Source organism: Rhamphochromis sp. 'chilingali', assembly GCF_963969265.1.
Source record: "Rhamphochromis sp. 'chilingali' genome assembly, chromosome: 4".
Taxonomy (NCBI): domain Eukaryota; kingdom Metazoa; phylum Chordata; class Actinopteri; order Cichliformes; family Cichlidae; genus Rhamphochromis; species Rhamphochromis sp. 'chilingali'.
In genome coordinates, this window is record NC_137948.1 from 40,310,461 (window position 1) to 40,334,332 (window position 23,872).

General features: G+C 41.2%; 2 protein-coding genes across 2 annotated transcripts; one reads left to right on the top strand and one right to left on the bottom strand.

Annotated features, from left to right (window-relative positions):
- Positions 1-21,150, bottom strand: slc22a7a (solute carrier family 22 member 7a). The gene is made up of 11 exons (XM_080881512.1): positions 21,116-21,150; positions 20,165-20,796; positions 15,205-15,308; positions 6,906-7,060; positions 5,526-5,694; positions 5,317-5,440; positions 4,203-4,312; positions 3,901-4,115; positions 3,650-3,758; positions 3,299-3,505; positions 1-1,297 (listed from the first exon to the last, which is right to left on the bottom strand). Exons 2-11 carry the CDS (start codon positions 20,522-20,524, stop codon positions 1,216-1,218), a joined length of 1,635 nt encoding a protein of 544 aa, XP_080737638.1. The 5' UTR covers positions 20,525-20,796; positions 21,116-21,150; the 3' UTR covers positions 1-1,215.
- LOC308396314 (uncharacterized protein) lies at positions 9,815-12,026 on the top strand. Its single transcript, XM_080881513.1, has 2 exons — positions 9,815-10,277; positions 11,165-12,026. Exons 1-2 carry the CDS (start codon positions 10,018-10,020, stop codon positions 11,433-11,435), a joined length of 531 nt encoding a protein of 176 aa, XP_080737639.1. The 5' UTR covers positions 9,815-10,017; the 3' UTR covers positions 11,436-12,026.
- Positions 21,151-23,872: the final 2,722 nt, after the last annotated feature.

Sequence of the window (23,872 nt, forward strand, 5' to 3'; positions counted from 1 at the left end):
CAAGATATGGACCTGTGTGTCGGTGCTCATGAACAACTGTTTTTTATTGCTCACAGGATATCCAGCACAAACATGATTTATAGAATATGATACGACTTTAAACAGACTATAAAGTGTTTAACTTGTTTTTAACCTGTTTTAGCAAGCTCATGGTCCGAATGCTTTCTTGTGCCAACAATATCTGCTTTGCCCAAAACATTAACAAGAGGAGTCTACAGACAGTCTCATTCAACATAATAATTACATTTACTTTGATTAGATTTTTGATCAGAAAACAGTCAACTGTTAGCAAAATCACATATAGATAAACTGTTTTAGCACTGATTATCACTTTAAAAGGTTGGATGTTAAACTCTTTTACCCTCTCTCTGATGTAATTAGAGGTAAGCTCATTACATCTTCAATTTCTTTCAATCCCACCTCTCCCAACAGTAGAAACTATTGGTGGAATGTCATATGTGGTAGATCACTATTGATGAAACACTACTAGAAAAGATTCAGATCCAGTTTTTTTGTTTGTTTGTTTTTGAATTAATTATACCCATTCTGTGAAAATAAAAGAGTCTGTTTGAAAGAGAGTGCCTCAGAGTTTGTTGATATTTCTAGCCTGTGTGTATCCGTTCTAAAGAGCACCTCTTCCATATAATGGAGTGCAGACAATAAAAAAACATATACACTCAGGACAATAAGAGGAGACGCACCAGGTGGAACACACAGCTGTAACTAGAAACATGATGAGAAAGGGGAAGTAAACACAACAAGAGTCACAGAAAGCCACAGTTACTGGGGGGGAAAAAACAGGAAGATGCGACTGAACGAGAAACAAGGGTTAACTTAACATAGAGGACCAGACAGGGGAACATGGAAAGCAAAAGACAAGTGCAGATGAGACTGTGGTACCAGGGAACACAGAACAAACCAGGAAAGACAACCTCAAACAAGTGTTTGTTATTAACATTAGGCACATTGAAAGCTGAGTATGAGTAGCGGTTGGTTGACAGTTTTGAAATTAGACTTCAAGGCTTGAAACAATAAAATGACAAATGATGCTTCATGCTATATTGTACTGAACAGTCCTAACTGAAACAATATGAGGTCAAAATGAAGATCAGAACAGAATAGTCACTAGTCTGTAAACTCCCAATAGTGAGCAATAATTCATGTGTTAATGAACCAGAACCATCAAAAAGAAAGTCTTCTCTGGCCAGCAGCTGATCAGTCTTCTTTCGATGCTGCTGCCTCTGTACAGTTTACCAGCTCAATCTCTGCATCTTCCTTTGCATCGTCCTGCATGTGTCTACATAGAAAAGAAAAACAGATAAAAACAGTCATTTTTTTTCTCTCATTTGTTAAGAGTAAAATAAAGCATCAGTAATTTAAGACAGCAACATTGACATGACTTTTCCATGTTTTACTTTTCTTAACAAAATCCAGTACTTGTCAAGAACAAAATATAATAAAAGGGCACCAAGTTCAGTTCCTTGGAATTGTCATTCTGAATGCCTATTGTTACGGGTTCAGATATTGAGGGTGAGCACAAAAACAATAATGGTCCAGAAGAGCTTCGATCAAACAATGATTTTAATGAACACACGCGTGGGGAGATGAACACTGCCCGGAGACAGCATCGATCTCCGCCCAATAATACACAAACGGTTGTTTTATACCATCAGGGTTTGGTTTATGACGCCCCCTCATGCGTCAAACAGATACAATTCACATACAATAATATTGACGACTTTCGACATATATGGAAAGAGCCTTCACTCCGTCTCGAGGCCAGGTGCCGACTCTCACTTATCTCCTGCAGCATACTTTTGCAGCTACAGGCATTTGCAAACTGTTATTCGAACTCATAGCCTAAACATGAGCCCAACTGTTGTCTGTGTGTGTATGTCGACCTGCAACGCACTCAGCCTCACCCCGCCCATTGGCGCTTCTAACCTTTTCCCAGACAGAAGCTCTCAGTGGTATGTGTAATAATCTTAACTAAAAGTATGTGTGATCTATTGAATAAATGTTTTACCAAAATGCCCCTACTCAAGGCTTAATAAAAGAATGTAAAATATGAGTTGTGTAAGCGTGTTCTTTCCATAGCTCAACATCCCTTACACCATGTATTGTCTGATCATAGCGCCAAACAAAGTTCACGACCTTCAACTACCTGACTGAGCTTCAATTCTTTAAATAAACACAGAAATGCAAAGTGTATATAAAATGATTACAACTACACCTGTAATGAAAAGGTTAGTACGTGATTATGATAACACCAGTAATACAAATTATAACATAATGCCAACAGCTTCAATCAATGTTTTTGATGAGAATAAGAATTAATGCAATGGTTAATGATAATGGTTATGAATAGTAGCAGTAAAATATTTCCCTGATCTCCACACTATCAACCTTATTGCTGATCGATTCCACTTGCACTTGTATTACAATCAACTGATTTCAGTTTGTGTGCCAGAGGAGGAAAATAGTGGCACAGTCTGCAAGGTGGATATTCTGACCCCACTCTGATTTCTTTTGCATAAAGAACAAGAGCTCTGCTGCTCTAGGACAGCTTCCACTCTTTGCAAGCGCTTGCACAGACAGCATACTAACACTAAGCTAGACAAGAACCCAAAGTGATGATAAAGCTGAGTGACCCCATCCCAGAAGCCAGACCCTGAACTTCAACAGGGAACAATCTGATGAGCAGTCAGGCTGCAGCCTCTGTTTTTAATTGTTCATGTTTCTAAAGTAGGATAACTGTTGTGATTGCTTTGAATCACAGCCAATAAGAACCCAATGAGAATCGATAAGGAGTTGGATTCCTAAGTGATATCGATAACAGAAACAAAGTGCTAATTTCTTATCTTATTCCCATCCCTACTGAATATCTTGACAGTGAGGCAGGTTTGGTCTGTTTGTTGGTATGTGTTCACAGTTTATGTCTATGGTGAGCTATTCCTGCTCTGCACTGGGGCAGGGATAGCTCAGTAGGTAGAGTGGTAGCCCCATGATCGGAAGGTCGGGGGTTCAACTCCACTGAACGGCTACCCTGAGGTACCCCTGAGCAAGTTACCGTCCCTACACACTGCTCCCCGGGCGCTGCATTGGTGGCTGCCCACTGCTTCACTGGGTGAATGGGTTAAATGCAGAGGAACTATTTCCCTATGGGGACTAACACATTACATTACATAGCAATAAAGTACTTCCAGGATACAGATACTTTGAGATTAAATTTAACTTATGACTCATGTTTGAATGTTACTCTCTGATTTGCTTTTTTGCTGTCTTGTCTATACCGTACCTTCCCTCTTCAACATCAACAATGTTTTCAGGCAGACGGACATTGAGTGTCTCGGGGAGCAGGAAGACCAAGCTGCCGCTGATAATTCCAGTGCCAGCAAAGATCAGAGGGGGCAGAAGATGCCAGACATCATTCAGCAGCATGATCAGTGGAGCCAGGGAACTCCCAATCCGACAGATACACGAGGTGTAACCTATACCACATTGCCTGCCCAACAACACAACCAGGAACTATGGTTTTAATGCTGCATCACAAAGTACATTTACTGCATAAAATTTGTAACTAAAAGAGCATTATTTCTGCGCACTTGATGTTAAATGGTGATGCTTCAGAACCCTCAAGGGGTTATACCTGAGGACAGTTGGGTAGAGTTCAGCCGAATAAAGGAATCCGGTGGTGAAAGCTGCCTCAGAGAAACCTTTTGCCACAACAGCAATGCATGTACGAAGCACAGAGAACTCTGAGCAAGAAACAGATCAAAGATGTGTAAGGTATCAGAAACCTTGGAGTGGATTTATGAAGCTAACTAAAACTAACTAAATAAAGAAAGGTCTGCAAGTCTCATTTACTTTAAGTGTAAATAGGGCGGGAAGTTATTTAACCTAGAGGAATGAATGTGTTTATTCCAATCAGAGATCCTGTTATGATTAGAAACCACGCCTGGCCATTTCGTCGACCAATCCAGTCCAAGATGAAGAAGGCGAAGACTTTGGCAGGAACTTCAATGGCACCATAGATGAAATGAGTGAGGTAGATATTGACTCCAAAACCTGAGATCTTGAAACTAATCCCATAGTACAGGAAAGCAACAGCAAACCTGGAGGTTCAGCAACACAAAATGAAACACACAAATACATGAAATGACAACAGTAGCAAGTAGTGCTTTCGAAGAATGACTTGATACCAGAAGAATCCAGAGACAAGTGTGATCTTCCTCAGCTTAGGTGTTTTGACCAAATCCAGATAGGAGTGGTTCTTCTCAGCCACCTCAGAAACCGTCACCTTCACCAGAACCTGCAGTACGGAAAAGTAAAAATATGTATTTTAAAAAGTGCAGTCAGCTGCTCACTTATTTCCCAAGGGGTCACCACAGTAGATGGATTGATATGTTTGAATTGGCACAGATTTGATGCCAGATACCCCTTGGATGAAACACTCAGCTTGTGACCTTCTGGTGCTGAGCGTGTCTATTCTTGTTCTTGAATTAGAGATCTTTTGCAAGAAAAGCAAATCCATTAACTATTGAATTCAATTCTATTTTCTTTTAATTCAGGTTTATTTGGCTTGCCTTGAGGCACCTGCTGATGTGATTTGACACCATTTTATTAAAATTAATTGAATAACAACAATAGTAATTGCAATATTAATTGAGCTACTCTTTAAAGTTTTTGGACCATTTCAAGTTGCTATGCATCAATACAACTGTTAATAATATGTATGATAAAATCCATAGTACATATGCAAAATTGCCAAAAAAATAAACCTGGTACAATAAACCAAAAAAGTTTTTTTGTTTTGTTTTGTTTTTTTGTTTTTTTCGCCTGGACTTGCTTCACCTGCGCCGTCGCCGCTTCCCTAACGGCTGGCAACCTGGATTGTCTCATTACTGCTACTGGCTCTGCTGTCAGCCTCCAGAACTGCTCTGCCGCCAGCGCTGGCTCCACAGTTGGCCTCCTGAACTATTTTTCCATGCAGTCAGCCTCCTAAAATGTTTTGGCCTGAAATCCTGTGCTGTCAACGTCCAGGACGGGCCCTTGAACTGCTCTGTTTTGCACTTGTGCCGTCAAACCTCCAGGCGAGTTCCAGTGCCTTTTGTGAACTTTTTGTTTTGGACAATTGCACTAAGGTGTAAAGCTTGATTGTAGGTTAAAAATGGTTTGGGGGGATTGAAAGCTTGATTAACAGACATCAACATCCTGATGCTTTTTCCAGTGTAAAAGCAATCGTATTTGAAATGCTACTCTAAACCTTATATAGCTGTAGATGTTAATTTTGCACACAAGTAACATTAGCTTCACCTCACTATCCAGTTTGGATATGTATTCATTCTTCCCATTGACTTTAGCACACTGAATCAGATACTTCTTGGCTTCCTCTACTCTCCCATTAGCCAGCAACCACCGGGCTGATTCAGGAAGCCACCTGAAGTGAGGCAGAAGAAACTGGATTTTAAAAACACACAGACAATAACATGTTTTCTGTTAGTATTGAAATGGAAACTCCTTACCACCAGGGAATGATGGCAGTAATGCAGGGCACTGTCACTGCTAAAGTCAAATGCCTCCAGTCTCGTATAAAGTAGGCCAGGAGGGCCAGAAACATGTTCCCAACACTCCAAGATAAACTCATAACAGTACCAGCAAAGGTACGGTGCTTTATATCTGTCCATTCAATACCTGAGGAGGAAGTAAAAGAAAGTGTCTGAGGTCATGTTTCAACATGAATATCTCAAAAACTATTAAAGATAAAAGCCTGAAATTTTACTTGTCTTTGTTACATCAAATAATGTCTCACTAATGAATAGTTAAAATATTTAAAAAAAGAAAAAAATCTAGCAGTCCTGCAAAGTCCCACGTTTGATCACACACTAATAAAAAAAACTTAACATTGCAAAAGACAAATACTGACAATGTCTGAAAAATATATAGTTATACTTTGCAGAAATGCAAGAGAAAATGTAGAATATGTTTTTAAATTTGATGCCTTCAGTGAGAATCTACAATGTAAATAATGATGAAAATGAAGTAAAAACATTAAATGAGATGGTGTGGGTAAACACATTTAATTATTTTTCTACATTTTTGCAGGCGCTGTGGGAGTTTTACAATGCCCATGTCATGTCCGCTCGCTGCTTTCGCAGAATCGCGTTCGGAACAGGTTGTAGTCACTGGGTGCAAAGTCCAGACTATAGGGTGGGTAGGCGGGCGATGAACTTCCAACCGAAGTCTTGCAGGAGAGTGACAGTTTGACGGGCGACGTGTGGACGCGCGGTGTTATGGAGAATGCTTATGCACAGTGTGCGCAGTGCGGGCATTGCGCAACTGTGTTTTCGGACCGAAAGGGGATATTGTTGGTGACTTTCTGCCTGTTGGGACCACAAGAAATGCTGACAGGTACTGTGAAACACTGGAAAAAACTCAGAAGGGCATTTCAGAACTAGAAAAGAGGAATGGTGAGCAAGGGCATATATATCACATCTTTCTGGCTGACAAACCTGTGAATTACACAGTATGCCAGAGCTACTCCCAACCTAACGTGGACTTTGTAGGTCTCCGACTAAAAGCAGGCTAATATTGCTCTCATCACTCACCCACCAGTGCCAAAAGACACCTTCTGCATAATAGAACACAAAAAGCATTTTGTGTTCTCTCTTCAGACCACTAACGATCAAATCAATGCATAATGATGAAACATATTTTTGAAGGAAAGAAAGAGTTGATATGATTTAAAAAGTTATATTTTTATGAAGAATAATATCCAATAAACAAAAAACATTGCACAACACTTCACAGCAGGTTTTACACTGATTAAAGGGGTACTGTAGAAATGTATTTAAGTGAAATTTAAGTGAATGGACATTAGACTTTGTGTTTCATAAATTTCTTACCGAGGACCGCACCAATGATTGACATCCCACTGAGGGCTGCACCACAGACTGCTCTGGAGATTGCAAACATAGTGTAGGAAGTGGAGAAGGCAGAAGTGGCTCCTAATGTCGTGGAGGCAATGAAAGACACCAGAATCATTGACTTACGACCAAACCTGCAACATACAAATTTTAGCAATGAGTTTCAACTGTATTAGATGAGCTAGAACTGCAGGATAATTTCTGGGTTTTTTTACATTCCAAGGACATTTTCGTTTTTTTGCATTAAAGGTCATGTAATGAGATTAAACACATTAGCATGGCACTAAATGGACCTTACAGTTGCAGCAATGCGGCTTATAATGTCACTTGTTAGGCGTGTCTTCTGTAGATCAAGAAATTACTTAATTAGTTGAAAAAAATCAATAGACCATGAAATATGACAAATGTGACTCTGTAGAAAATGAATGGACAGATGGATGAATGGATGGAGTCCCTATGATATCAGCCAGATTTTACTGATTGTGTGGCACCAGAAATGATTCTAAAAATTAATCGCATCACACGAAATATGAGCTCTGTGTGTGTGTGTCTGTCTCATGTGACATGTTGAATAATCCCAAAATGTTAGTTACCTAATAAGTCCATGTCAGTGATTACAAAAACAGTCTCCACATGACTTTTTTTTACTTAAGTACAATCTGGACCTACCCCCAAGCCCCTCCACATCTCCCTTCCACTTCCTAACATAAGCAGACATGCTTGTTTTTCTTATCAGTGCAGTAGCAGCTGACTTTGTCTGAACAAAGGCTGGTTGTAATAATGAGTCACAGGACAACAATGACGTAGTGCAATGCCTTGCTTAGATGAAGAAATATCTGTGTCAATCTAATTGTTATAAAGCCATAATTTTAACTAAACTAATTACAGCTGAATTAAATGGTCTGGGAAGGCATATCCATAGAGGGACACATAGACCTCTACCGGTTAGGCAAAGGCAACCTGACTGCCATTAGATATCAGGATGAAATCATTGTTAGACCCTATACTGGTACAGTGGATCCTAGGTTCCTCCTAGTGTATGACAATGGCCGAATGTGGTAAGAGTATACAGTTCCTAGAGGAACTGATACCACTCTCCGCCACACTCGCCTGATGTAAATCCAACAGAACACCTCTGGAATATTATGTTTCAGTCCTTCCAATGCTGCCAGGTTGCACCTCAGACTGTCTTAGGAGTGCCCTGGTCCAGGTCTGGGCGATGATTCTGCATGACAGCATCTGTCATCTCATGAGGAACATGCACCGTGCATGCATACTTGTACTACTGAGTACTATTTTGCATTGCTGCAAAATAAATTTGGTAAAATGGAATAGTCCGCTGCATCATTTTTTCCACTTTGATTTTTGGGATATCTTTGAATTCAGCTGTATGTAGGTTGATCATTTTCATTCCCATTAAACATTGGGGCATGCTTTCATTTCCAACATATTACCCAATCCATATCTGTTTAGATATCGAACACATTTTTTTCCCAAATGAAATCTGCCCCATTCATTTTTTTGAGCAGTGTAGTACTTTTTCACTGTCTGTGGCACAGTTCACTATATCTGATTCAGCAGCTCCGTGTTTTATTACCTTGTTAAGTATCAACCTTTTTGAATATGGTTGCTCAATTTATTATAGTAGTAGTATGAATCTTCCTACTATTTGGACATTTTTAAAACTGTGGCAGGGAACCCATTCAGTTGTTTACACTCAAGAATAGCTCTTGGCTCTGCATCACTCAGAACGTCTCTACATGGAAAGACCACTATAATTCACAAAGGTAAAAGAAGGACTTCAGGCTGCAGAGCTTAAGTGAAGGGTCAGGAGCAGAAGAGACGGTAAACCATTTGTTATTATGTGAAATGTTTCAGTTTTAAGTTTTATTTGTCATATATGGATAACATCACTACCGTGCCTACTATTATACCGTGACAAGTACCATGACAAACAGTACTGTGTCTACTGTCTGCCCCAGGTGAACCAGGGTTAGGTGGATCAGGGCTTGCATGCAGCCCAGGTATAGAGTAGGTCTCTACCGGAGAAGGAAGGTGTTGGTGCTCAGCAGCTGGCTGGGCTGGGGAAGCCTCATGGAACCTCCTCCTTGGAGTTGGAAATAGTTGACTTCCTGCCGCGTGCCAGCTGCGCTGCCAAGTGATCGTCTGACTGGGTTACAGCAATCTCGAGGGCCTCGCTGCCAGGAGGGCGGGGTTGGTCTGCTATCACCAGCTGGCCATCCACTCAACAAACCTTTCTCGTACTACCACGTCCAGCAGTCACACTTCTCCTGGTGTGGGGCCTGGCTGCACCCACCTGCCTGCAACATCATGCAGCCCCTAGCGAGGGGCATGTCTCCCGGGAGGGCGGGTAGAAACACCCGCCCTCTCACATCATCTATAACTGACTGAGACAGGACTCTCTTCCAGACACTAAACCAAGGCACAATGTACATTTCAAATTCCTTTAATTTTAAATATGTTTATATTGTCTATCCTGTAAAATAGTCAGATGTCTATTCATATTAATGTACAGAATTCACCTGCTTGCTGCTACTACTGCACATTCACCCAATGTATATACTATATATATATATATATATATATATATGTATATATATATATATATATATATATATATATATATATATATATATATATATATATATATATAATGTTCTTCCTCTACACCCCCCCGCCCCCCATTTTTGCACATGTCGAGGAGCGTGTCAGGTTACATTTCACTGTGTGTTATACTTGTATAACTATGCATGTGACAAATAAAGAACCTTGAACCTTGAACCCTGTCTGATCCTCCCGGAAGCAGCGGCGATGGCCCTCCGGGGAGAGATCCAGTCAGCCCAAGATTGCCCTAACCATGACAGGGAGGCTAACGGTGTGTTCACACCGAACGCGATGGACGCGAATAAAACGCCCCTAATTTGACGCGTGTACATTCGCGTCTCAACGCATGTCCAAGAAAAATCCATCGGAAATGTGGGAGGAATGTGGGAGGGAGTTGTGCCAGACCGGTATCTTTGCAAGATGGCAGCTATCGAGCTAGCGCTTGAAGAGAGAGTCTCCCTTCTCTATGTACTGTGGAGAGCAGAGCAGCAGCGTAAAAGACGTCCTCGCCGTACCTGGGTCCATCAGGTCCTCCAGAGGCGTGAGCAGTTTGGTGAGTTTCACCACTTGCTCCAGGAGCTGCGCCTGGATGACGGCCGATTCCAGCGCTATCACCGTCGGCCAGTTTGAGGACCTGCTTTCCCTTGTCGGTCCCAGCATCGCCCGCCTAGACACCAACTACAGACGCTCAATCCCACCTGCAGAGCTCCTGTCCGTCTGCCTGAGGTTAGTAAAACTATTTAATACGGTAGTCCTTTATTGATATCTGTGCTAATATGCTAATCCATCCAGTTATACACTGCTAACATGGATGTGCTATGCTAACAGTGAATGCTGTCGGTGTTTACTGAAAGCAAACTGTGGTACAGAGACGACTGTTTATAATATTTCTAGTGATACTCAGAAGCTCTCATCAAGTCCCGATTTAATTCGATTTACGCTGTTATCAGTGTTTGCATGATAGCATGGCTGTGGTGTCACATCAATGTATGCGCTCGGTGTTTGCTGATATCAAACTGTAGCATTAGGACCACTGAGTTAACCTTGTAGTGATACTCACTCCTTTTTATTTAGACCTGGTTTAATTCTGGGATAGTTGAATATTTGTATATAATCCCTGCAGCTGTCAGACTCTATAGCAGGGGTCACAGCCTTTATTAAAACAGAGTTAGATAAAACTGTGAACAGTTTGGTTCATCTCTAGTTACATGGTTCTATCTTGATAAGCTGTCTTATCACAGATTAATTTTTCAAAAATATTAATGATTTAAGCAAGGAAAGGGCTACATGTCAACACACAACTCTTTATTTCTATTAATGTCTTACTTCATTCCTACCTGATTGACATGTTTAGGAATTATGAGTGATTGGCTCACTGTAGTTGTGAAAGTTGCTACCAATCAAATTATGATATGTTAAAGTTAAAACAAAACACAACTGTTTTAGATATTATCTAATATACATTTTGTAATTATCCTTATAATTACAAAAGGTTTTATGTAAGATTCATGTTTTGTGATTTAAATCTGACATCACAAAAGTATTTTGGAATTTGAATAATGTATTTTGTAACTGCAGTACACATAATACTGATTTTGAACAATTTTGTCCAGGTTCCTTGTCACCGGGGACTCCTTCAGGACCATCGCATTCAGTTTCAGAGTCGGTGTGTCCACGGTGAGCGAGATCACCCCCCAGGCAGCGACGTCCATCTGGGACTGTCTAGTGGACGACTTCATGGCTGTGCCTTCACCTGGAGACTGGCGCTCCATCACAGAGGGATTCCAGAAGCGCTGGAACTTTCCTCTGTGCTGTGCAGCTCTGGATGGGAAGCACATCCAGACAAAGGCACCCCATATATCATATAGGAGACACACACATTGATATACACTAAATATTCATTTCATTTCTTTTTTGTGGTGCCCAAATTGATGCACCTGCTTGATTTTGTTTAAACAATTATTGCACACTTTCTGTAAATCCAGTAAACTTCTTTTCACTTCTCAAATATCACTGTGTGTGTCTCCTGTATGATATTTAACTGACATTTTTTATTGTAACAACCAACGATTTATACAGGAAAATAATGTCTATTAACAAGGTTGCCCAAACTTCTGCATCCCACTGTATCAGTATATTTTGTCATTAGTATAATATGAAATAAATTCTACATGTGTCAAGTCGTGTGCCAACATTTGCTGTGTAGTAGAACTGAGACATTAGTCATTATAAACATTTATTTGAAATAATATTAAAAGTCTCAAACAGAAAAACATTAAACAAATATATAAAATATAAGAATTTACAGAGAGACAGGAATAAAAAGGACCAGCTGCTCTCCAGAGCAGGAACAAGGCTGAGGAGGAAATGCTCCATTGGAGACTGGTGTGGCCTCTTCAGGGACTCCAGGATGGCCAGCTCCACCGCCGATGGACCGTCCTGGGACCCGTCCCTCATCTGCCTCGGAGCAGTCCTCCTCTGTGGGCCTGTAAAACAGCACAAAACACAAAGAAATGAGAAGGCTGCTACTAGATTTTAATTTCAACATTGAAAAAAAAAAGAAAACAATAACAGGATATAATCAGATTGGTTGTAGATATTTAGTAAAGGTGATCACAAGGGAATCCCACCGACTAAAAAGGTATCAGTGCTTGCTGTACATATCTGTGGGTGCAGCAGCAGGAGCTCAGGGACTGGGGATGCTCTGCTGCAGAATCAGTTGGTTCTATCAATACAGTATTAAATGTTAACAGGTTGGATATAATAATCGTAGAGTAGACAGTGGTCCCTCATTTATTGCAGGGGTTCTCAGAATAACTAGCCCCTGGTCACAGTTCTCACAATTGATTCTCAAAGTGCAAACCTTTGTAGATTGCAAAACGTAAAAGTATTATTATGCCGCGGTTTGTCTTCATCTGCCCGCCACTTTCGTGCGCCTTTTCCCCTCACGGTGCAGGTGTCTATTTCCGAATGAGGCTCATAGTTATGGGTGTTTTTGTGCTGTTTTTTCTATTGGACGCGATGGTTATCAAAACCAAACGTGATAAATTTGGCAAGCGCAGGAGATTTGTCAATCAGGCTGCAGAATGCAATGCTGTACTGTGCAATAAAAAATCAGCGAAAAAGCAAAGCAGTGACGGATGAACAGCGGGACCACTGTGTGCTGTTTATTAATAAACAATAAAATATATTCCTAAATGACAACATGCATAAAAGCAGAACGGTACTTGTACGTCAGTGGGAAAATAGCGGTGGCTTGCTAGCTTTTGTGCGGCTTCCCCGGGTCAGTGAAAACTTTCAAAAGAGAAATGAATGAACTTACCAGGTTGCCCGATCTCTTTACACATCTTCCTCCAAGCTCGGTCCTTTTTATTCCTGTCTCGGTACTGAAAGCAGCTGGTGTCATACAGCTCCGAGTTGTTTGCTACCGCATTGATTAGCCTTCCCCTCCATTGAAGTATGAAAGGCTTTGGCTGGATCTGCCCCTTTGACCTAGGTAACAGCCACGTCACCAGGCTCCTGATTGGTTGTCGCGGCGCGATTTGACGCTGGAGTTCAGATTTTTCCAACTCGAGCGGTAGACGCGAAACGCGCATATGCACAAAATGCAACACAAAAACTCACGCGCGTGGTTTTATTCGCGAGTCAAACGCGCCAGACGCGCTACACTGACGCGCGTTTCACGCGTTTTGGCGTTTTCGCGACGCAAATCTGCTTCCGAATTTTCGCGGGACACGCAATCGCGCGTCAACGCGCCTTTCCATTGACTTTACATGTAAACCTGACGCTCTATTCGCGTCCATCGCGTTCGGTGTGAACACGGCTACCACCTGGACCTCCCCTAACAGCAGTGTCAAGGCCCATTCCTTGCCCAGTTATGGGCACACCTCTCACTTTGGTTTAGAAAATCTCAACTAAAGCCTCTGAATCGTCGCTTTCCTCTATTTGGTGGAGCACCACTGGCAGGAGCCAGAGTGACCAAAAAGGTTTGATGAAACCGTTTGCATCTGCCTGAACCTGCAGTTTCTTTAGCTGTTCACTATGCACAGCCACCTGCTCCTGGTGCATCACCGCCAAATCTTCCACCATCTGCATTTCAGCTGCCCTCTTCAGCTCGCACGCACCACACAGCTTTCTCCTCTGGGCATTGTCAGCTACTGAAATAGGGAACCCAACCCCTCCCCTGTAGCTGAGCCACAAAACACCCCGCCACACTGCCTCTGGGACCAAGCCCCAGGTAATGCTTGAGTCCTCCCCCTCGTCCCAAGTCTTTGCTTCCTCCCTCTGTCAGTGGGATTAAAGAGGTCCTCAAAGTGTTCCTTCCACCGCCTTCCACAGTATCCTCAGTTGAAGTCAGCGACACTCCACTCGCACTGTACACATTGTTGGTAGAGCAACTCTTTAACCTTCTGAGCTGTGTTCCGCTTGGCCTGCTGGTGCCTATCAGCTGCCTCTGAAGTCCTACAGGCTAACCAAGCCTGATACGACTGGTTCTTCTGCCTGATTGCTCCCTGCACCACAATAACATTACCTTAATTTTATTGCACAAAAGGATGAGAGGGCGATGATAAAGTGGAGACTACTCCAGGACAGAAATAACTGCCTTACACTGTTAACACAACTTCGGCTCTTCACAAGCACCTGCACAGACAGCATGCTAACGCCAAGAATCCAGAGTGATGTTAAAGCTGAGTAAATGCTGAGCCCAGCCCAGCACTGTGATAAGGTGAGCCGTCATTTGCCATGAAGCCGCTGCTGAACTTAAACAGGTAACAAACTGATGAGCAGTCAGGCTACAGCCTCTGTTTTTACATGTTCATGTGTCCAAAGTAGAAACACTGTGGTGATTGCTTTGAAGTGTCTTTGTGCTGGTTTTCATGTTTTGTTGGGCTGTCGGCTTTGTGTTCATACCTAAATACAAAGAGAAAGATGTGTGTTGGGATTTGTGTTGATGTGTGGGGCTGTAGCTTGTTGTTTTTTTATTGTTAAATAGTATTTATGAGACATTGTGTTGCAGATCATTTTACAGAGAAACATGAAAGCAACTTAACAAGTAGTATAACGTATGTCTGGGTGTAATGTACGGCATTACTTTTAAGAATTTTTTTTAACATGCATAATAACATTTTTACTTTACTTATCAATAAGGGAATCAATAAAGAATTGAATCGATAAGTGATATCGATAATGGAATCAGAATCGCTAAGTTCTCATCCCTACCAACCACCTTGTGGCCATAGCTCAGTGCAGAAGCCCCAGCAATAGAAGTGCTGATCATGGCCCACCGAGGCCTCAGCCGGGCATTCCCAGTGCACCCTCACTATACATTTGGGTGCGCCAGGTTTTGGTTAGCACCCTTCCCCACCACCTGATCGAACTCACTAATAGGCGGTGGTCAGTTGACAGCTCAGCCCCTCTCTTCACTGGACTGTCTACAACATACTGCTACAGATCTGATGATACGCTTTGAAACCACCGACTGGGATATATTCTACATTTTTGCTTGTTGTTTGTATGTTATTTACATTGCTTTTCTTAAAGCATGTTGATACTTCTTTCTCAGACATAGACTGTATAAATTCACCTGCAGTTTGGATTACAGGGCCAGATGATCCTGAGGGTTTAAAATAACAATGAATACTGAAGAACTCACTTGTCAGAAAGCTGTCCAAACATAATGGCTCCACATGTGACCCCAAGAAAGAAATAAGTAGCCAGAGCTTGATTCAGGTGTTTGTTGTCGCACACCAGATCCCACTGCAGAGATACAACATACAACAGGCAGTTAACAAGCAGATAAAAAACTGAGGTTGTGATCACAGAATGACAGGTTAAGTACCTTTGATTATGGCAGCAATGACACCAAGAGAATTACATTTATCTGTCAAGAGACTATATTCATTTCTGTTTCTTCAGTAGTACACTGTTGTAAATTCCTTTTTTTTTTTTTTTTTTTTTGCTCAAACAATTATTTGCGTATATAACATTAGAGGTAATTCCTTAGCCTCTCCTGGAAATTTATTTAGCACTTCCTCACATCTGATCAAATTCCTGCCACAAGCACAAGGCTGACAACTTGGAAAAATGAAAAAAAAAAAAAGTTTTTCAAATAATTCATTATGGTGGGGCGTGGTCTGTGGTGCCCGCATCCTTAATCACGTCCGCCGAGTTAAAACACGGGGACTCAGGTGTTGGTGTGTGCTGTGGTGTGATGTGAGCTAAATAAATGGCTCATGAGTACGATCTGTGGTCCCACGGTGCCTTAATTCTACCACACTGGTGCCGAAACCCAGGAGGTGACACAGTGGGTCCTTACCGGAGCCAGGGAAGGGAGGAGCTGGCCCAGATGCTGGCTGAAATGGCGGCCACAGTCGTCGGAGGCACGTCACAGACAGGAAGAGCTACGGGACCAGGCTGGGCGCCACCTGGGGCGAATTGCGGAGCTGGCAACGCTGCTCCAGGCGTGGTCGACACCACTGCTGCCAACCTGGTGGTGGGGAAGCGGTGGAGGAGCTGTGTGGGGAACCTCGGCAGCCGGAGGCGGGGCATGAGGCGCGCGGGGGTCCGGCCGGATGGCTCCCCGGCCACGATTGGGCAATGGGGGTATGTGGTGGGGCGTGGTCTGCGGTGCTGTGCAGGGAGGTCGGACGCATCCTTAATCACGCCTTGCCGAGCTAAAACACGGGGACTCAGGGGTTGGTGTGTGTTATGGTGTGATGTGAGCTAAATAAATGGCTCATAAGTACAATCTGTGGTCCCGCCATGCCTTAATTCCATCACATTCATATAGATTGATAGATAGATATACTGGTAACACTACACGCCTTTAGAACTTCAGACTCGGGGTTCTCCTGGCCAGGGCATCTGTATACCATAAGGGTCCCTAGGCTAAACCACCCATGCTAACCAAACCTACCTCAGATATGCGTAAGAGACAGATAATTGAAGCCACTGGCTTGATCGTCACTCGGATTAACAAGTTCTGCGTCAGTTGTTGAGGAACCAGGAAACACTGATGAGAAGTCGACTACTGGAACAAGAAGCCTTAAAATGGGCAAGACATGACAACAGGGCATAAAACCCCAGTGGAAGCGTTTACATGAAGAAGATGTGGGACCTATGGAATCTTCAATATCCAGCATTTAGAGGGACTGCGAAACAACTAGTAGCTCAGTGTTCAAAAATTTCAATAGAACTGCTATCACAGCTGGAGATCAATGAGGTACAACACAAATGCTATGGCAAGGGGGAACCAAGATGTCAGGTCAGATACCCATCCGAGATTAGGTACCAAGCCCCAAGAATGACAGAAGGAGCGTTGAGTGCGACATCCAAGAAAGAGTCTCTAATATGAGAAGGTGAACAGCACCAGGCACCAACATTATTCATGCCTACTGGCTGAAGAAGCTGCCTGCTCTCTATGAGCGTCTGGCAGCACAAATCAACCTGCTGGTAGTCAATGAGAGACACCCAGAATGGTCAACTGAAGGCCGAACAGTGCTGATCCCCAAGAATCCCCAGAAGGGACCGGTCCTATCCAACTAGCAGCCAAAGAAATAATAAGGGATAATAAGCTGGCCAAAGGAGAAGAGCCACTGATATCAAGACAGTGAAGCACCTGACCATGCATGGAGGGTTTCACTGCAAGTCCAGCACCCTGAGACTGTACGCTAAGCAGAAGGAGGGCAAGGACTGGTGAGTGTCAGAACCATTGTCCAGGAGGAGACAACAAGCATCCATGAGTCCCTGAGAAAATCCAGCACATAACAGCAGGGGGCAAGATGCTTACAGACAGGGAACACCATTACCAAATGGCCAGCATAGTACACAGAAACATCTGTGCTGAGAAGGCCTGGAGTCCCTAGATCAAAATCGGACACGCCCCTTGGGGTGGTTGACAGTGACCGAGCCAAGATCCTGTGGGAATTCCAGTTACAGACAGACAAACTGGTGATGGCTAACCAACCAGACAGACTAGTGGTGGATAGACAGAGGTAGACTGCCGTTGTGATAGATGTAGCTATACCGAGCAATAGCAACATCAAGAGCAAGGAACACGAGAAGTTGGAGAAGTACCAAGGGCTGAGAGAAGAACTTGAGAGGATGTGGAAGGTGAAGGTAACAGTGGTCCCAGTGGTAATCAGAGCACTCAGTACAGTGACCCCCAAGCAAGGCGAGTGTAACCAGCAGATCCCAGGAACAACAACTGGGATATCTGTCCAGAAGAGCGCAATCCTAAGAACAGCAAAGATGCTGTGCAGGACCCTCAAGCTCCCAGGCCTCTGGTACAAGACCTGAGCTTGGAGGATAGACCGTCCAAAGGGGCGAGAGGGGAACTTTATATATATTCTGTTCTAAATTAGTATTTTTCATCTCACAGTCTTAAGTACTAATCAAGGTTCAGGTCCAATCACAGTACAGAAACAACTCTTCCTAAAATCATCAATAACCTAAAGATCAACAGTGAGAGTTTCACTTTTAGGTCTGTTTGATCTTACAGCTGCTGTTAACAACTGTTGATCATAAAATTATATTTCAAAGGCTCCAAGACTCAGTTGGTTTGGGGGTCAGGTTCTTTATTGGCTTTCATCTTATCTAAATACAGAAGTGTTTGTTTCAGTTTTACATTACAAAATTTAGTCAGCTCCTCAAGGTCAGGCATTGGTCCATTAATCCCCCTTTTTTCCCCGTCTGTCTTTTTATGTCATAAAAATAGATGTGTGGCAGTGGTAGAGAGTGGCCCAAATTCAAAACTCAGCATAGATAATGAAAGTCAACTGGCAGCTGGCAGCAACAAAAATGATAATAATAAAAAAAACAACAAGAGGCAAAACAGACTGATAGAACACACCATGAGAGAGGATGCAACATTTTTACACCATGACACCAAGACAAGTTCCTCATTTGTGTACAAATGTTAGTTGCAATGATGATGTTAACTGCTGGATGTCTTGAAACATTTTAGAACTGAATATTGACAAGACAGAAATATTTGTTGCATTCAAAATGCAACACAGATAATCCTTAATGGTATGTTTAAATTTGATATCACCGCAGAGTTTAAGTCACTTCATTGCCTCTCAGTACAATATAGAATTACTTTTAAAATCCTGTTAGTGACTGACTTGCACACTTTTTATAGTTTAGTCAGACGTCTCAGGTCATGAGGTGCAGATCTCCAGAATTAGGTTTCCAAAATCAGATTTAAGTGTGCTGAAGGTGCCTTAAGCTATTGTGGTCCTGTTCTTTTGGAACAAGCTGCCTGCAGGCATGAGCTCAGTTACAACTGTGCACATATTCAGAAACAGACTCAAAATGTTTTTTATTGAACCAGGCTTACACTTCATACGTGCTGTTGATTTGCTTTGGGGTTTTTTGTTTTGTTTTTCTGCTTCCATTGCATTAAGGCACTGTAAACCTACAGAGGTTTTATGTTTTTGTCTTCTATGTTCAGTACATTGAACTTACATGTAATGAAATGTGTTAAGTAAATAAAATAGGCATTGCCATTGCTAAATGGGCCTACTTGACACTGGCTAAGGAAACCCAAGGGTGAACCTGGGTTCCTATTAGCTTGAAGTAAATAGGAAGTCAGCAGTGGCTCATAAAAACCACTCATTACATCTCTGAAAACCAGCAGAAGAAAAACTACAGATATTAGCTCAAGCAGAAGTATAGATATTCTTCACTTAAGTAGAAAACTGAGATACTCTCAGCTTCTTTACTCAAGTAAAAGCATGAAAGTACAGTATAATAGTATAAAAGTGTAAGCATAAATAGGAAGTGGTTATTTCTACCAGCTAAATTAATGTCATGCCATATTAATTTTCAGTTCAATTCAATTAAATGTCATTTATATGGCCCCGAACAACAGTTGCCACAAGGCAATTTATATTGTTAGGTAAAAACCCTACACTAGTACAAAGAAAAGCTATATATATGTGTGTGTGTGTGTGTGTGTGTGTGTGTGTGTGTGTGTGTGTGTGTGTGTGTGTGTGTGTGTGTGTGTGTGTGTGTGTGTATATATATATATATATAGCTTTTCTTTATTTATTTGTAGCAGAGATAAATATTTATTGTTCCCTATATTGTAGACAGGTGATTTTGCCTCCACACCTAAATACAAATAAATAGAAATGTTAACAGTTTAGTATAGTGCTATGAATGATGCATAAATTCACTATCTGGGACACTATACGTTCAGTTTGAATTGATGCCCAGGAGGGGCACAGTGGTGCAAAATGATTAATGTTTCCTTTCAAATGTGTTAATCTAACAATAATAAGACTGGATCATTACTGGTTCTATTCAGACATCATTAATTTGATTTTAGTGAGATTTGGTCAATCATAACCAACAGCTATTGTGTTATCAGTAATGTTTTGTCTCTCTTTGTTGATTAAGTTTGAATGGAAACAGACTCTGGATAAATCAGTAACTTTGTTCTATGAATGCTCAGTAATATAATGCAGTGAGTTGTTATGAAGTGCAGCGTGTAGAGAAAAAAATCAATGTTTTCCTTCTTATTAGTAGAAGTTTTTCTTAGTAGAGATTTTCTTGTGCTAATCATTTGCGATAAAATACTCTAACAGAGCTTAGATTTTCATCCTTACCTCTGTGGCAGTTGTAGAAAGAAACTGTGACTGGTCGTAGACCCATCCATGTGGACAAGGTGCAGACTGGTTTCCTTGGCTGATGTTAAAGGCTGGAAGGGGACTGTAAATCCTGCAAGAGCTAAAGGAGCCATCGTCCTGGCGGGGAATCCTAAGGGAAAGCACCTCAGAGTCCCAACTGTCCTTCTCATTTTCTTGTGTACTCTGAAGGGAACAGCGGTGAGATGGTATGACTGAGATGAAGTTGTGCAGGAGAAAGTGGAGTGGAAGGATGGCACGGGGAAGACACAAGATAAGCAGGACCAGGAACTGGAACTTGGAGAACCCACCAACATTATCCAAGATCTCCTCAAACCTCATGATGGTGAGACAGAAGGGCTGAGGGTTTGTGTCTCCAGAGTTCTCAAATCAATGTGTTATTCTTTGCTTTCCATCTAATGCCGTGTCTCTCTCTTGTGTGGTGATGAAGCACAGAGAGAGCTTTTTTAAGAGTGTGTGTGTGTGTGTGTGTGTGTGTGTGTGTGTGTGTGTGTGTGTGTGTGTGTGTGTGTGTGTGTGTGTGTGTGTGTGTGTGTGTGTGTGATGTCACATGTAAAATCATTCACTGTTGCAGGGAGAAGAAGCAAGTCTTGCTATTGGAAAAAAAGAAAAAAACTTTGTTAACATTAGAATACCTTTAAATTAGGTTCATGTGAAGTTATATTTAGGTTAAGGATAATGCACACTTAGGGGCCAAGTTTATGTTCATGTATGTTGTATGTTTAGCTTATTGTAAGTTTAGGTAAAGATTAGTTTCTGTTTTATGTGATGTCAGAGTCAAAGTTAGAATAAGATGGCTCTGTTTTTCTCTGCATTGAATAAATGTTACTGCATATTACTGCAAGAATAAATGAATCACACTGATCTGAGCCTTATACCATGACGCAAGTTCAACATATCCAGTTCACTTACCCAAACATTGGCAATCAGGATAAGCAGTCACATGAAGCTGGTTATCAACAGTTTCCCCAGCGTGTTCACATCAAATGGCTGGCATTGGGTGCATCTGACCAATCACAAAGGAACCTTTCACAGATCATATGACTCTTCTTCCACAGCAAAGTTTTCCTTATTAGTGACAGCTAATGCATCAAATGGTACCAAAATTCTCTAAACATCATAGAAATATGCCAGTCAAATGCAACACTGTTGAAAAGAAAAACTAATTAAAATGCCATAGAAAATCTTTTAGTTGATCTGGTGATTTAGTGCATGCAATAAGCATTTTAATTCCATTTAATAGTTTTATCACTGAGTGTGACGGTTCCACATTTTACGTAAACAAGTCAACTAAGGCATTTGTTTGATCACTTAGATATAAAAAGCTTGATTTATATAAATATATTATGTTTATAGTTATAAAATGATTCATTTTTGTTGAATCAAGTAAAATTCAGATCAGATCGATGTGTGTTCACCCAATGAGAAGTGATTACTTTCAGCACTGTGATTCTTTCATTACTAACTAACTCCACACCCTGGAAAAAATTAAATTCAAAGCAAGCAGGAAAGTTGGATAGCTGGTAAACTAACACATCTTCTGAGCTACCAGTTGTGGAACTACTTTTTTACATCCTTAATAGCAAGGGTAAGTACTGTAGGTCTCAGAAGGCAGTGAGTCCTATAATTTCAGTCTTAACATTTCTGCCACACTGAGACAATCTTTACACATACCTACACAATGAAAAAACTACTAGAAAATATTGGAACATGTCTGGTTAGTTGCAGATATATGCATGTTTTGTTGAAAACTGTAGTAGGCAGAACGAGCATGGTTAATCTCTTCTTCCTAACTTTTCAATGTAAAAAGTATTAGAGAAAAAAACAGGACCTTCTAATGAAGTTGTTGTTTGTAATAGTTTGCATAGTAGTGTTTTTTTTTTGGGGGGGGGGGGGGGGGGGGGGAGTGCATTTAATCTGGAGTCAGCACATTAGTCTTGCTGTAGGTATTGTATGTTGTATGTTTTCCCTTTTCTGACTGGTTAACATCATTAAACAACTGCATCAAGGTTGAAATTAGTGTTTCTTGTTTTTTTTTACAGTAGAATTTTTTTAATATTCTTGTCCTTACCAGGAGTACATAACAAAATAAAGGAGTCCCCTTCGTCTGCTTGTTGGAACCTAGTGATCACATTAGTCAAAACGAAGTGGACTTTAAGGCACTGTACAGACTGGCAGCTGTGAATACACCCATATTAATCTATGTTTTATGTTCTAATCTATGTTCATTTTGGTATCTTAATGTTTCTGTCAATGGGAACTGACTTCACACTTAAGACTCTGTCTGAAGTGGACTCTAGAGGAACTGCTATTTTTGTCACTTTGTGTTGGTTTAAACATGTCAGATATACTCATTTATTCGTTTTTTTGTACCTCTTAAAGTACGATCTTCAAAGTCTTTATGTAATCATCAGAAACACTGTTAAATTATCTATGATGAAACATGAAAAGATAAAATATTCACATTTTGTTTTCACTTTATAAAAAGTATGACATGGATAGATGCATTGTTGTCAGAGGCAATAAGATAACAAGGAAAACAATGATGTCTGTCAGGTGACGAAAAGACAGTCATGGGAGATTTCAAAGTACAATAAACTAATTTGTTGGTCAAAACCCAGGAGACACATAAGTAGAGTGAATGAAAGACATGCCTAAAAAATATCACCTGACTTTGAAAATTAACTTTCCTAAAGGCCAACTCCTACTCTTTATTGTATCCTTCATTTATTGATGAAGGAAGTTTTTTAGTCACGAGTCTGAATACCACATGACTGAAATTGTGAAAGTGGGAAGAACAGATGAGATAAAAAAAGAGAAGAAAAAAATAGGAAAAAGACCAGCTGACCTCATCATTTTGACAGTGAAGACTACTGTTTACCTTCCATTTCTCACAGAAAGTCAAGCACTAGTCCTGAGCATGACCTTTACTCATTTATTTGCCAAAATGGAAGCTATCTTTGAAAGGAACCTAACAGTATCTTTGGGTATGTTTCTCTTTTGATGTTTAGATATGAAAACAGTATGTCACACCCAACTTCCAGCTTTATGGTCCAGAATAAATAATTGATGCATTGTGTTTATTTATTTGCAGGATATAATGGTGCTGTTCAGTTAAACTCTCCTAGTCTCAGCTAAGCATAAAACTGACAAATCAGGCCTAACAAAATTAAAAGTCAAAATAAGACTCTTTGTACAACTCTTTATAAAAAAAAAAATATTGGACCGTCATTTATTTTTCAACAGGACAATGACCACTAGACTGTATAAGGGCTACTTGACCAAGGCGGAGAGTGATGGAAGTGCTGTGCCAATTCTAGCACAGCAATTAGTCACCTGACCTAAACCCAATCAAGATGGTTTGGGACTAAATGGACCGCAGAGTAAAGGCAAAAGCATCAACAAGTGTTCAGGAACTCCTTGAAGACTGTTGGAAAACCCACTTCAGGTGACTACCTCATGAAGCTCATCAAAAGAAGACCAAGGAATCTAAAATATAAGACATGTTTTGAGTTATTTCACACATTTTTGTTTACTACACGATTCCATATGTGTTTATTCATAGTTTTGATGCCTTTAGTGAAAATGAAGGCTGCTAGTGTAACCCCTGGTCAGCTTCTCTTTCCAGCGCTGTGTGAATAAAACTCTCTGGACTCGAAGTGGGTAGAG

Excerpts from the sequence above, each read along its gene's own strand:
- LOC308396314 (XM_080881513.1), top strand. The coding sequence starts at position 10,018 with ATGTACTGTGGAGAGCAGAGCAGCAGCGTAAAAGACGTCCTCGCCGTA. Across the intron at positions 10,278-11,164 it reads CTCCTGTCCGTCTGCCTGAG|GTTCCTTGTCACCGGGGACT; the intron begins GTTAGTAAAACT and ends AATTTTGTCCAG.
- slc22a7a (XM_080881512.1), bottom strand. The coding sequence starts at position 20,524 with ATGAGGTTTGAGGAGATCTTGGATAATGTTGGTGGGTTCTCCAAGTTC. Across the intron at positions 3,759-3,900 it reads AAACACATTCATTCCTCTAG|AGTTCTCTGTGCTTCGTACA; the intron begins GTTAAATAACTT and ends TTTCTTGCTCAG. Across the intron at positions 3,506-3,649 it reads CTCTACCCAACTGTCCTCAG|GCAATGTGGTATAGGTTACA; the intron begins GTATAACCCCTT and ends GTTGTTGGGCAG.